This window comes from Perna viridis, chromosome 4 (genome assembly GCF_037379345.1).
Source record: "Perna viridis isolate PV_CMFRI_1.1 ecotype Kerala chromosome 4, ASM3737934v1, whole genome shotgun sequence".
Taxonomy (NCBI): domain Eukaryota; kingdom Metazoa; phylum Mollusca; class Bivalvia; order Mytilida; family Mytilidae; genus Perna; species Perna viridis.
In genome coordinates, this window is record NC_142448.1 from 30,739,616 (window position 1) to 30,755,232 (window position 15,617).

At 30.7% G+C, this 15,617-nt stretch overlaps 1 protein-coding gene across 1 annotated transcript; it reads left to right on the forward strand.

The window, feature by feature from the left end:
- Nucleotides 1-5,680: 5,680 nt before the first annotated feature.
- Nucleotides 5,681-15,605, forward strand: LOC148619716 (protocadherin 18-like). Its single transcript, XM_088577054.1, has 9 exons — nt 5,681-5,805; nt 7,059-7,124; nt 8,257-8,334; nt 8,797-8,966; nt 10,390-10,449; nt 12,199-12,291; nt 14,978-15,064; nt 15,371-15,382; nt 15,579-15,605. The coding sequence occupies exons 2-9, from the start codon at nt 7,073-7,075 to the stop codon at nt 15,603-15,605; spliced, it is 579 nt and encodes a 192-aa protein (XP_088433180.1). The 5' UTR covers nt 5,681-5,805; nt 7,059-7,072.
- Nucleotides 15,606-15,617: the final 12 nt, after the last annotated feature.

The following is a 15,617-nucleotide window of genomic DNA, read 5'->3' on the forward strand; positions in this document are numbered from 1 at the left end:
CTTGGTACAAAATTAAGTGTTTCAGTGCATATTTCTGTGTGATGTATAGTAATCAAAACGGCGAAAAATAACAACTAAGCTGTTATGACTACTTCCATTACTTTCCCAACCTGATATACAAGTTTTATTGGTATTTATATTGACATTTGAAGTATGGCTTTCTTACAGATTTTTGATTATTGAGAAGTTTCTTTTTTTTTAATTTATCTACTTTTTCTTTGTATGCATGACTCAATATAAATATGTTTTTTTTGCTGACATAACCTAGAACGAGATAATACAAATACTTATTTTTTCACATAAGGGATAAATGAGAAACCATTTTATTATAAGGAAAGGTAAGGTGCACTGACACTCGCTAACAAGAAAATATTTCATTATTTTCGTTTACATATAATTATACACACTGACAAATATTATGTGTTAAAATTACATTGTGTGCTTGTCGATCTGAAAGTCAGTAATGTACCCTCGACCCATTATACCCAATTTTACTTCAGACTGAAATACAAATTTAAATACAATAACCCCATAGTTTCATTATCTAGAGATAATTTCACAATGGGAGACAAAATATAGTTTTGAAATATGACAAGCTCCGTTTCCAGCTACCCAATCTTGCAGTTATATCAGAAACAAAATGCCGCATTTTGACATTACTCTACGTGTCTCTTTCTAAATGTACCAACGAATGACTTACTATCATCACAAACCACATTCAAGCATTACACAATGGAATTGTTTGTTGTATGCTATCATAATTAGTTAGCATACACGGTACGGAATCCTCATAAATATATTTCTGAAATAAAGTATTACTTTTAAATTCATGATCGTGTAGTGGTTACTTATATAAATAATTACTATATTATAAGAATACACATCGTCCAAACAAAAGTTTGAACAAAAAATGCTCGTGTTGTAAAGGGAATATCTTCATACGAAAAAGTATTTCCATTTAAAAATATTTTGCATTGAGATTCAACCAAACTTCAGAGAAATGTATTAACTATCGGGTCTTTATTTCGAGCTTTTTCTTCGGTATTATACTAACAAGCTTTTTTGTTGCAATTAAATGCCATTAATAGTTCAACAACTAATAGTTTTCCCGCCGTAATTACCCCTACAGAATGATTCCGGGAAGTTTTTAACAATGGATTTTAGCGTTTTTATGCATGAATTGCCCTTTGCATGATTCTTTTTTTATTTATCTACGTGTAATAATTATTGGTATTGTAATGTTTTTCGTTATGGAAAGCTTAAATCTGTAAGTCTTCGACTGATTTTTTATTTTATTTTGGTTAACGGTGTTTTTCTTTCGCTACAAAAAACAAGCATGCGATGAAGGTTTGTTGATAAAAAAGAAAACTTCGACTTAAGATTTCCATAACTTCTATTATTTTTACCGCATTTCACTCAGCCTTTTGAACTTGCTTATTAAGGAATCACTTCAATATTTTGAAATTTTGCCACTTTTTTTAGATGGACACCCGTCACAAATGACATTTAAACACCATCAATTGGATAGAAATAAAAAAAAATCTTTTTTTTATCAAATCAAAGGAACCTTTCGAAGAAAGTGCTTCACTTTAGTTCATAGAGGGTGACTTCCTTATTTTCATATTTCTATAGCATACCTAGATTCAAATCTCTGCAGCGTCTTATTTTAAACACCAACCAATCATTCAGTAAAAATAATAACCTTTACTTGAGTTTGTAAAAATTGCCCAAGAAAGACCGGAATGGTCTGAGGCAACTGACCGAGGGGATATAACTGGTTTATTATGAAGACAAACACATTCCTAATACTATTATTACCCAGTTTTTTTTCCTTATACATTGAATTATAGGAACAACACATTTTCTAAATACATATATTCAGTTCATAGATTATTTTTTTAGTTTATTTCTGTATCATGTTGAAAGGAAATTATCTTTCGAAACTGAAACTGACATCACTATACTTGTACCTGTTTTTATTTACCTAATGATGTAACTTGGCCTTTTTTTTTAGAAATTCATGATGAATCTGTCCGAGCAGCCGTAATAACTCATAACAGACGGTTAAACCTATATTGGACTGGCAATGAAAAAAATGCACAATATTTTGTTACATGTTAAAAAAACAGGCAAATGTATCCATAATGCAATCAACTGGTTAATGAGTAATCAAGGGAACCGGTAGGGTAAGTGTCCATAAACGACCATAAAACTTTCCTCGTTTGACTTTTTTTGAGCAACTCGGCGTGTGTTTCTAGAAAATCAGAGGACGCTTACCCTACCGGTGCACCTGGTCCATGCTCCACATTTTTAGTGGAGTTCGAGTTGCTAATTTGCTTTTGTTACTTTGTATGTATGATTTTAGTTTTTTTATGTTCTTTGTTGTGTATGTCTGTTTTCCATGTCTGGTCTTTGTTCCTGGATTGCATTCTTTCGATTACCGTTATTCCTTATTTTCTCTAAAGATTTACATTTTATCAATCGACACAGTTATATATACATAAACACATTTACATTAAAACATGTTAAAACCAGACAATGTTAACATATTGAATCATAAATCAGACAGTTTAGATATACAATTTTCGGAACAGAATGAAGCCAAAAAAATAATAACTATCCAAAATCAAACCTATGTTCAATTATGACAGTTCGAAATTTAGTATGCATTTTGAATATGTGATTGCCTAAGTAGTGGATCAAACATTTCACATCTCAGAGTCAGTTACTTATAAAATCCGTTATTCGTCCGAGTATTGGGACCCTTATTTCTACTCCATTTTTTTCAAAGCATTTTAAGGATTCTGAAACAGGTAAGATGTCAACAATATCATAATACATATAATTTCGCACATCTAGTAGTTTTATACAATCCATAATCAGATGTTGAATTATATCATCCCGGTAATTTTCACACAGAATGAGCGGTATCCACCTTTAATAGCTTACATTCCAAGTTTTACCGTCAATGCAGGGTTTTCATTTGTCTGCTGTTTTAAAACAGTATGTCGTAGCAGTGTGTGTGGAGTCAAACGGTCATGTATTTGTACATATCTGTTGAATCCTCTTCTCCCTTCTAATGAAGCTTTCCATCTATTCTCTTCAACTGTTTCTATTGATTGAAACACAATTTTCAACCAGAGTCGTTTGTCAGGAATATACGAATCTGACAGATAAAGCAAAAGAAATGATACCAAATCATATTTTATTATAGTTATAACAAGTGTGGACACAGACTGGTATTGCCCGACGGGAAAGTATGGATGCAGTACGGTATTGCCCAAAGAGCAGATTCGAACATACTTACGTTTTTTCTTGAGCGTGTTTGCATTGTCTAGAGAATTCCTCTATTTATTGTTATCAATAATTGAATTATACACATGTTGATAAATATCCATTAACCTATGTTACTAAATATCTACTGATATCAATAAATGGGGAATAAACTCCACAATGGCTTACCATACTATAAGACAAGTCATATACATATTACAATGCTTCTTTCTTGTAGGTGTACTTGCATGTGTTGAACTTGCCCATTTCACTTTATGTAGGTTGGCTTGGTAAAATTTGTTGCTCTAATTCTGGATCCTCAGGTTTTTTTTTTTAGATAAACAAAAACCAACAGTGCGGTATCTGTCAATTACATGGATGGCCCTATTTTAAAAAAAAAGTTGAGGCCATGACTCCAAATTAAATATGAGCCTTTCTTTAGTAGTTATGATATAAATTTCATAAAAAAAAATTCATTACAATTGATCAACCATGACTGAAGTCATTGCACGAAAATCAAGTGAATATGAACAACGACGACACGAGCATCGCTGTCAGCACTATACCAATAAACATATACGATCGCAATTTTTTTACGGTGACACTTTTATATTATATATAAATATATACATATATATCGGCAGATTCCGGACATGTCCCATTTCAAATTCCTTTAAAAGCCTGTCAATTACTGTTCCTTAGGACCAAATTAGTAGTGTGTGATTTGCTAAGAATTTACATCTATAAGGTCTTTGTTTATACATTCGTCCTAGTCAAAACAGTTCTTTAGCAAAAGAGAATAAAACTGCATAATGGAAAAAAAATATCAGCTACAGTCATGTACTCAACAGAAAAACATTCGAAATTTATATGAAACAAAATTATAATACCGGTATACGAAGGACTTTAAGACTAAATCCATCGATACTGGCTCACAGCTAACGCTTCCAAATCAATATTTCAACTAAATCTTGTATAAAACAATTTCATCAACTTCTAAATTGTTATATACATTTATACAAGGACTGTATACTGAAGTACTTGTTTTGTAGCTGTATAAAATATATCCAGGAACACTGCCACTGTCGTTTGGTTTCAGAACCAACATAACGAAGTCGTGTATGTACATCCAGCACTTCACAACACTGTAATTAACTTTTCTTTAGAATCTCTATTCCATTAAATCCTGTATATCTTCTTCACAATTTAACAAAACTGAGTTATTTTATGTGTGTAGCATTTATTGTCTTGATACTTAATAAAATCCAATCCTCAACCTTTCAACAGAGAAGCGATTCGTCCATATTTGTCTATCTGCCTATAAAAGGAAAAGGGTAGACATTTATTTTTAATGCTTTACAAAATTGTCAAAAATGTTTTTTACATTGTTGTATATCAATGCCACAATTTGTTAATTGAGTGTATGGTGTTACTCTACATCTATAATCATATACAGTAAATTTAAATGTGGACTTGTACTGTTCATAAACTATTTACTTACATTAAAATGCACATATGGTCATAATGTGGCGATTTTCTATAAATCGGAAATTAAACCAAAAAATGGGAAGTAAACTTAAGTGTTATTAAAGATTCTATATGGTAAACATCTTAAAAAAGAGTAATATTTACATGTACAATGTTTAAGTATGAAGATGACTAAAAAGGTCATTTGCCAATATAAGTTTCTAATCAATATCCACGATGTATGATATCCACTTATAAAGAAAGTTGCAAGGCTCTGTATATTTTTATTGTTTATTATTAAATTAACAGAAACTAAATGACCATCATTCTATCATTTTCAAACAATTGGAATCATCTGAATTTTGTTTTTTGTAAAAAAAAACAACTTATGTTTTGTCCATGGAACTATGATGTGAATTTAGAAATTATGATAACAGAACCTATGTTAATTAAACAGTTTTCTTATTATCATCATTCATAGAAATTTCAGGTTAAGTGAAGTGTCCGCAACATTGCAACTCCATATACGTCACTACAAGCTGATTAAAAAATTAATATACATATCTTCAAAGAAGGTAAAGACATAGAAATATTAAACCAAAACCCCAAAAATATACAAAAGATATAATAGTGCTGAATCTGTAAACTACTACCTATTATTAAAAGATTAAAAGAATCGAGTGGTACTGTTTTCGTTTTTTTATTATTATTATTATTTTTTTTTGTCTTTTCTATTTATCACATTTTCATTCAGAGTTTCAGAGTTTATCATGGATTGTCACGAATCAATAAAGGTATGTGTAAAATCAAACTAGGTATGAAAAAAAAGTTCTGTTTTAAGTATGAAGACTTATATCTATTATAATTCATCATTAATCGTACTACCTGTACTGACTTTTATATAGTGTAAATATCTACACAATTTATCAAAATATTTCACTAAACAAATCAAACTTCATACCTGAGATAACGATAAAGATATTGTTCGGATGTTCACAACATTATCAATGGTATAATATATAGATTTATTAAAGAATTTCAATAACTTCGCCAAAAACAGAAGAGGTAAGTTTTTTTTCAACAATTATAAAAACACAAAAATATATGCTAATATGAAAAGGTACAGTAATATTATCTTCTGATATATCAAGATTGGTTTTCCTCTCACGTTGTTAATATCGATGATTCTATAAGATCACTTGAATTCCATTGTCTTTAAATAGCGGTTTGTAATATTAGTTAATGCAACAGAGTTAGAAAAAGTCGTATTTGTTTCATATCCGATGTCTAATGATAGCAGAATCAAACGTGAAGTTGTACGCGTTGTCGTTTAGTGCACATCCCCACTCGTATCGGAAGTTGATATCGTAGATCAGACAAAATTGTTACAACATATGCCCTATATATATTATACATTATATATTGCGACGAAAATTCGGTGGCAGAGAAAGTGATTCTAATATACCACCCTCCGGTGGGTGGGGTGTAATAGTTTATACTTACATGTATTGAATGGGTATGACGGGAATAGAAAATTTATTCTTCCCGAGGTGCAACTATTGCTCGAGGCGTATTCGAGTGCAATAGTTGTAACTGAGGAGAAAATAAATAGTCAGTAAGTGTTTTATTATACCGATAGAGACAATATACACGATTAATAACAAAGCATACTAAATCTCAGGAAATTGGAAACTTTATATATCTACTCTAGTAGTCACATACAGAATAATATATATTTTCCTAGAGGAAGCAACAGAAAAATCGACCTGCCAACTTCGCACCGTGCATGGTCTTTCTGCCGTTTGACTGGTATTTGAAATCTCTGAACTCGACCTTGCATAAATATGAATACCGAGACTTCCGAATGGAGTGTTAAAAACCAAGACAATCTGTAACTGCCATGAAAATTCGTTGAAATGTAATTACCCTTGTGGTCAAATAGTTTTTGGACGGGCAATAGTAAATAGCCTTTTGGCACGCAACTCATCAGAATAGCAAAACTATTCACATGAATTTTGTAAAGAATATTTGTACCCAGGTATAAATAAACGCAAGGCATAAAAATAGCAAATAAACAACGTTTAAATAATAAAGAGATATGTTATTAATGTTACAAAAAATGAAAAGTGTGTTTAGTGTTTTATTGTTATTATTTTGTGGCCATCTAAAACTTTAAAGGAAAACATTATTTGACACAAATGATTTTCGGTTATTATTGCATGCCGACTGATGCTGAAGATGAAATGTCGTATAATATAAGATAAATCCGAAAGATACGTAATAGTTCTATTATATTGAAAAAAAACATCATTTTACAGTTTTGCATACAGTGATGTTCTTGACCAAGGCCCACCTCATTGAATTTCTTATAGCAGTCATCCAAAGTAAGTAAACATACGCTTAATTAAAAAAGTATCATTGCAGTAGATGGAAATGTGGTACATACCGAAATGTGTAACCCGTACCCTTACAAACTTTTTCACCGTACCCAAATACACTTTTGTCGATTTCTTTATCATTACGTTATATTTCCAGCCGATGATTTGTAAACATTTACAAAATGATATGATAGCTAGTCTTCAATTGTTAATTTTGAAAATGTCTTTGAAACTTTTATATTTTTTTTTCGATTTTCAGTTTAAAAAAGAATCGAAATATATAACCCAAATTTCCCGCACCCAAAATCAAAGTCCGGTATTTTTGTTATTTGTACAATTTTATTATTATTTTATATTTCACATTACATGTACAACTCCATAATGTTATTAAAATAATGAAGGGCGATCAACTAAATCGCAGCAGATTCTATTTATGATATTTTCTTTTTCACTTTTGATAAGATCGTATCAATTTGTTACTGGTACGGCTACGGTGTGGAATTCAAACTCCGACTTTTCTTTTCTTAAATCAAAATCAAACTGTCAAAAAGTTATCCCAAGTCTGTCTTAAGGTAAAGTTGTAATCTCTGAATGTTTTCAGAAAAACGTGAAATTCGAAAGTAGAAAGTAAGAAATAGTCAATTATTAGTTTGGTATGGTTAGATTGTTGAGAACATAAAATCGACTGAATTTGAAAATATTATAAATGTTTTCAACTAGTTCTAACTTCAACTGATTTAAAACATAATTCAAAAGTTTAGGACCAGGTTTCAGTATAAACGTTCTAACAATAACGGAAAAATTGCCGATATAGTGATTTTGGTATGGGAAATTTGGTACGGATACAGGTACGGGTTACACATTCCGAGGCGTACCTAGAAAAGAATGAAACTGCCAGTTACATGTTTTTTCTTCCTCAACAAGCCTGTAAGCAACATAAGGTATAATAATTGGTTGAGTTTAAATCGCTTTTAAAGCGACTTTGTTTTAAAGTTCAAAGAATTGGTGAAGACGCAGTTGTACATTTAATTGTGATCTATATTATGGTGACATATGAAAAATAATTATTTAAACTCGACCTAGAGTTTTTCTGCTACACGTAATAATTGGTATCGACTCTTTTATGTTATTATCATAGGTATTTGTGTATCATGCCAAAGTCCACCTGAATGGAAATCAACGACGCCAGTAATCATTAAAGAGGACCTTGGATATGGTACTGCATCTATAGCTTTTTAAATATATAATTTAATTTTTTTGTCTGATTGTATGTTTAGAAGAGGAGGGAAATTTTAATCTATTAAACATGAAAAAAAATATTCACTATAAAAGAACTTTTTAAAGTTTAATCCAATATTTTTCTCACTTACAATATGTATCTGTATGATTGCCTCTTAAGAAATTGTTATTGCTTCCATTTCCATATAAATGCTTTACATAGTCGAAGCGTTTTTGTTTAGCATACCAATTAAATCATTTCAATGCAAATCATCTGTTGATAGATAGAAAATAATAAACATTTGATTTAATCAGTAAAATTGAAGAAAACAAATTTTCAATACCTTAATATTTAAGCTTCTTCAGGTTTAAAAGAAGAAATCGGTTTAATTTAGATATAAAATCGTTGTATATGTACTCCAGATTATTCTAACTCATGGTAAAGCTTGATATTTTTCAGGATCTCTAATAGCGACAATAACAGCTATTGGACACAACAGTGTACCTGTTGCAATAGAACCGTATGATAGTTTTACTTCGGAAACAGTCATTGTCACTACAATTAGCGGTGGTCGTGAAACAAAAGCGAACATTTTCTTAAATAATACTGATAACATAGATACTGACAGGGTATGTTTACTTACATTGGAAGTTAGTGACCAGGATATGGATGCGATAAAGGCCAGCACAAAAACTTCAAGTTAGCGTTTCATTGCATATTTAGTGATAAGGGTGTAAATCGACAGAACGCATTTTAAGTCGTCAACTTTTGTTGTGCTTTGTATGTACTATATATCATCATTGCCATGTTAGAAAATTACGAACCAACATTATTTTTTAGAATTCATGAGTTTGTAGTAACTAGTAGAAGATCTTGATTCCCTTAATTACTCTTTTAAATAAAATTTAGCATGTTTCATCCACTCCAAGGGGAATCATCTTAAATATTTATTGAACTGTTATTTAATACCAAATTAGCTGTTTTGAAATTGAAATTTAAGGCAAAGGGGACATGTGATAGTGTTCGCCTAAAAGATAGTTGCCTTTGATTTTATTGGCTTAATAATTGTTTTTATGCTTGCAACTAAATGAACAACGCATAAAATTATAATGTCACTATAGTGTAACCAATGGAAATAAAAAAAATGAAATTCAGAGACAACGACCACACATGGCAAACAGACACACACAGCAAAGAACATAAGATAACTTAAATAATACCCACAGCGAACAAAAGTAAATAAGCAACCCAGACTCCATTGAAAACTAAGAGCATTGACAATTTAAAATGTTTACTTCTAAAAATTACTACGCGTGTCGTTTGTAGAAAGTATCACCCATTTTACAAAAGTCAACATTTTCATTGCTTTTTGCCATTCAGAAGAACACTCTAATTTCAAAATAATGTAAGATACTAGTATTTATATATCAAAGGGAATGCTCCACAAGCCTAACGCTTGAATTTCGTGGCCAACATGAACATTTTATACAATTTTTTTTTTCAGATGTATTTGTAATTTTGAACAATGGGGGAAATTTACATGATCTGAAATCCTAAAAACGAACCAATAGTACGTTTAGAATAATCTAAAAGGCATAATGATGTTATTATTTAATTCTACGTATCATGTATACAATGTTTCCCAGTCTGAAATTGTCGATTTCGTCGGCCTCGTGTGACTATTTTCCATGTCAGGTCCTTGTCATTTGTTTTTCTTACAGTTTATTGAGTTTGTTTTTTTAAACTTCGATAAAATTTTAGTCATTTATTTTCCTGAAAGTTTACTGAGTTTGTTTTTTAAACTTCAATAAAATTCGGAATTTAGATTTATATGAAACTGAAAAGTAGTGGTCAGGATGTAAAGGGATTCACATTTGCTGCCGTCCTAAGCTGCGACCAAACTAGCATTTGTTCTTATTTAAGGAAAGGCCAAAAGTGTACTTCCTGCAATAAATAACGTAGTAACTTAAAGGGTACATCAACTTGCTTTGAACTTAGTAATACATGCACTTAAATATCAAAACCCATTAAAATGTTTGTTATGTTTTTCAGGGTCACAGAAGCGTGGATTTGATTTTTGTGGCATTTGACAGTAAAGTAGCAAAAGCAACAGTAAGTAACACTCCTGAACCACAAAAATCTGTAAATAAAGTACGCATTTTTCAATGATGAACATTTAATTTTGAGATTTTAAGACAGGCAGGATTAAATCCCACCCAATTACTTTTATTTCTAATTCAGAAATAGTAACTGACCTAAAAAACCAGTTTAAATATGTCAATCGACTTTTGCGATAACAAACATATATTTGTGTATTCAATACGCACTTAGCAATCATTCTTGCTTTGCTTTGATTTAGTTGATATTTAAGTGAAAACGATTGTACGTTTTTTCTTTCTTTTTCTTTTAAATATACTGATCTGAATACAGAAAGGACTATCATTACAAAAAACAATAGCATATTTAGACCGGAAAGTATTTTTATTTAGTTTGATTATCCCACAACATGAATTACTTTTACTATTCACAGTGTCTGAATTTTATATTGACTGGTACTTTTGCAAATATACCGGAGATGTTTTTAAAATGCTGGAATTTTTTATCGACACCATATTTGTCCAGTGTGGTTAAACGCGTTTTTCAACAAATGGTCAGTATTCAAATTGGAAGAAATTGTGCTCCTCTACTTGCTGATCTATCCCAAAGAACTTTAGATAAAGGATAATATAGACACTGTAAAGTCAGCCTCGTATAATAACCTGCACTTAGCGATCGATGGGAGAGAAATTATATTGACCAAAATATACGACAAACACTTTCCATTCCGTATTGTGAACCTTTCTTTCATCTGTGACAACATCCCTTCAGCATATGCGTATTGAGTTTTTATACCTGAGCTTGCGTTAGCTATTGTGTGTATATTTTCCATGTCAGGTCTTTGTCCTGGATTACATTCTTTTGATTTCCACTAGAATCTTGATTCCCTTGAATACTTTTTTTAAATAGAGAATAATGCAGGACAAAATCTGTATCAAGTACCGTGTCAGGGTCTCTGGCTCGAAGGCTGATCAAGGATAACACTGCATGTGATACAGAATTTGTTATTTAATAACCACTTAATCATACATTTTAAAACGGAATGATAGACATAGAAACGGAAATAATGGCAGTAGAGTAGTGCGATGAATGTATCGACTTTATCATATATCCAAGAATGCAATATACAGGGTTAAATATATTATAAAGGTTGATTATCTATCTCTAAGTAATATGAAAGGTCTTATTAAAGCCAGTTTATCAAAACAAAACAAAAAAATGCATTAATTAAGATAAAATTTGCTTGGACAATTCGTATTCAATATTTCATATATTTACTCTTTTCTTTGCTGGAGGGGCAAACTTCAATATCTTCAAAGATTATTGATTTAAATTAAGCAAAACTAAAGGTCATTATTAGAAAATAGTCTAATAGGCTCATTTAATTATTTATGTTTACTCGATGCGGTTATTCTAATTGTCGTGCACAGGTTTGAAATTAATTCTTGGCAGGTCATGTATATAATTAAATATAAGGCAACAAAAACATTTTACGGGACAACATCTAAAAAAATCGTGAAACAAATATATAACTTTGTAAAAAATGATTGCGATCACAGACGAAACATTATTATTACTTATTTTTCTGAACAGACCAGCTAGAATGCAATAAATTTTATTCAGATGTTTGCTTAATTTATCTTCTACATGTAAGTGCAGGCCATTCTCAATGATTAAACACGCGACACACACACGCATGAAAATAATAAATTTCAATTAGATGCACAATTAAGATATTCATTAGTAGATAAAATTTGATTTTAGGTTCAACCACATACAGTTACGATTTACGTTACTGATGTAAATGACAATGCTCCCAGATTTAGTGAACCTATTTACGAACTAGAAATTGATGAGGTAAGTCTGAGATCGGTATCGCTATTAAACAAAATGTGTATGAAAATGTAATCCGGATAGGGTATTTTAAAAGATTGTGGGATTGTATGATTTGAGAGGATGGTAAAATTCTCAGAGGTGATGTTTCAAACATATTTCATCAACAAAATAAATTCTTTATCGAAATAATTCGCATTTTCATTTTAATACTCCCAAGGGGGTAATTTGTTGCTTTTATATTGACGTCATATTGTTTGTTTAGGTTGACACCTTTTCATGGTTGTGTTTACAAATTGTTTTGACATCTATTCATGGAAACATGCGATCTCCCCCACATCAATTTCAATGAAAGTGGCTTTAACACCAGTGATTTAACTTCGGATGGCCTAAAACGAATCTGAAGACATGAAAATGACGTACTTTTATGACGTCTGAACCAATTTTAAAATAAAAGTTGCCTTTGAAACGTTTTCCGACGTTAGAAATAGACATCAGAAAGGGAGTTTTACCCAATTGTCTTTTGGATTAAAATTCTTACCATGATTTATTTGTACAAAAAGATAATTTAACCTGCAATGAATAGTACGCTAGACATAATGTGACATGTTAGGAAAACGCCGTGTGAAGTTTATTGAAATACCTGATTAGTTTTAAAACATCTCCAAACTGAAAAATTTTAACTAGGGTGAATGAGTACAATAGACTTAAAGTGTGTTCGGGATTTTTTTTCTTCAAAGTTTGAGTAGATGTTGAGCTTATCTTAGTTTTCAAGGAAAAATAATAATTTGTTTTTCTAAAAATGCCGAGTTCTGACCGCAAAAAAAATGCATTTTAAAGATGCATTTCTTTGGTCTTGAAGAGTCATGCGATTATTAAAAGGCACTATATCTGATTACCACATTACAAATATCGCATTAACCTAACATTGCCTTCAGTTGCGATCGTCGTTTATTTGTACTGTTGATATATATCTGTTGATAATTTATTGATTGATAATTAAGGTATATCAAAGTAGCGTTACACCTCGGGGCTGGGCGGTAGACTGACTGGGACTGAAAAGCTCCAATATGCAATGTTATTAACTGTGTCAATTGCAAGTGTCAGCAGGTTAATTAATTTCATGACGACTCTGCCGATTGTCAAACTGGACTCGTGGTCATACGAAGAAATGCCCGTTCGTAAGTCTTGCTATTCAAAGAAAAAAATATTTTAATAATCATGACAAACTTTATTGTCATAAAACATAGTTTTATTATAACATCTTTTCAGAGACCTTCCATCACAGGTCTACAGTCTTTTTAATTTTAAATATTGCTCTAACTAAATAAAAAGAGCTTTGTGAATGTTTACGAGCTTTTCTATTTACCAATTGCATTGGTCCTACATTATAAAACTTATCAATCGGTCTTCAGATATCAGCACTTCCGGTTTGTGTTTGTGAAGTCATATACGAAGAGTTGACGGGAATATTAAGAATGAAAAATGTAACATTCTCCACTATTGTTCTCTGTATAGTAAGATAAATTTGAACGATATTTTTGTATAAATAAAACGATAAAATCCTATTTTTAAAAATTGCAAACTATTACTTTAATGTTTCATACACTAAAAGCTTTTGCTAATTTGGTAGCAAAAATTCTACGCAATTCATGTTATTATTCACATGTTACAATGCATCGTAAAGCTGCTTGGTTTTGGATATTTACAAAGGACGCTTACGTTTATAACATGACATGGTTGAGTTACATAAATACTTAATCTAGACATTATAGAGTTCGCCGCTCCTAAGCATAACGAAAGTAAAAATGGGATTCGTTAACATTATACATTTTGATGCAATGAAACAAATATAAGAATGTGTAATATTGTAACACAATCGAGCAATTGTTCGGGTTATATTTTGAAGAAATGGTTTTGACGTACCAATAGTAAAACATCTTGAAAGTGTTAGTAGTCTTAGTTGTTGTTATCATTCTATTCCTCTGCAATAAAATAACCAAGAAAATGGGATGTAATTTTATATGAATATAGTTTTGTTTTCCTGTCAAGCCTGTGTATATACTCTTGTTTCTTATTTTTAAATTATTTTTTTTTTGGTATAAGTTCCATATTAGTATTAAACGTCCATTTATAGGCATATTTATAACAACAGATTAAGAGGCTGTTCATGAAAAAACCAGACATTTCCGCTAATATGGGACGCACATGGTAATTTTTATCTCACTGATTTTTTTTTCTCCCCTTTTCAATTAATTCGAATGTAATGCATTTCTCTCTTTAAATGTTTTGAGAAACAATGCATATGAATTATGAAATGCATGAAAATTGTTTGAATACAAAATTTGTCATGTGCCACCCACTGCCTGGTTTTCGCATGGACGTTCTCTTAATATAAATAATTATCTACTTGAATATATTAAATAAAATAGTGAATATGATAATTCCATGTACCATTTGATTAATTCTACGGTGAAAAAAAGTATTTCCATAACTCTCGATCACTTTAAAGATACGGTTCATATGTTTACTCTTTCATTAAATAAAAAAAGGTATTGCATCACAATGAGTTTTTACACTTTGCAATATTTTGTAAATTAAAATATGCATAGATCAATACTCATTGTACTTCTACAAAGCCAATCAACGCTTATAACACTAGTAATTAGTCAAAATGTAATATCTATAATGTTTAAAGCATATCGTTTAGAATACCAAACCGGGTTACCAATTAACTACGATAAAAGCAACAGACCCTGATAACGGACAAGGTGGAAAATTCACACTTACTTTACAAGTTAGTATAATTTTCTATATTATATATAAACATAATTGGCTTATCTTAATCAAGGGATATAAGTTGCTTTCAACTGGGAACTATAAGAAAATATTGTAAAAATAACAGAAAGGGAAAAAACGTATCATGAGACAAATCAAATTAAAGGAAACGATACAACAACAATGCACGTGGTGTACCTCAAATGTAGAACAATACTCAAAATAGTTTAATCTCATAATGCACTTTGAAGTATATCATTAAGTCTAATTTCTAAAAGTCAATAGTACAACTTTACTCTCAATGGACAACTTCTTTTGTTTTCAGCCGTTTGGTCAGGTAAGTCAATTAATATAGTTATAACTTTATAGGTCAGCTACAAAATCCATTCTAACAACATACAGTCAAAACATATAAACGTCAATCGTCCAATTCTTGAGTGGTTGTATACTTAATGATAGGTTCAAGTAAAATATTTCTATACATGTTTAATATTTACGTACTGTGTTTGATCGAATTTTAATGTTTATCATAGGGAATGAGTTTGTTGACAATGTTGTAATAATTTATTTTT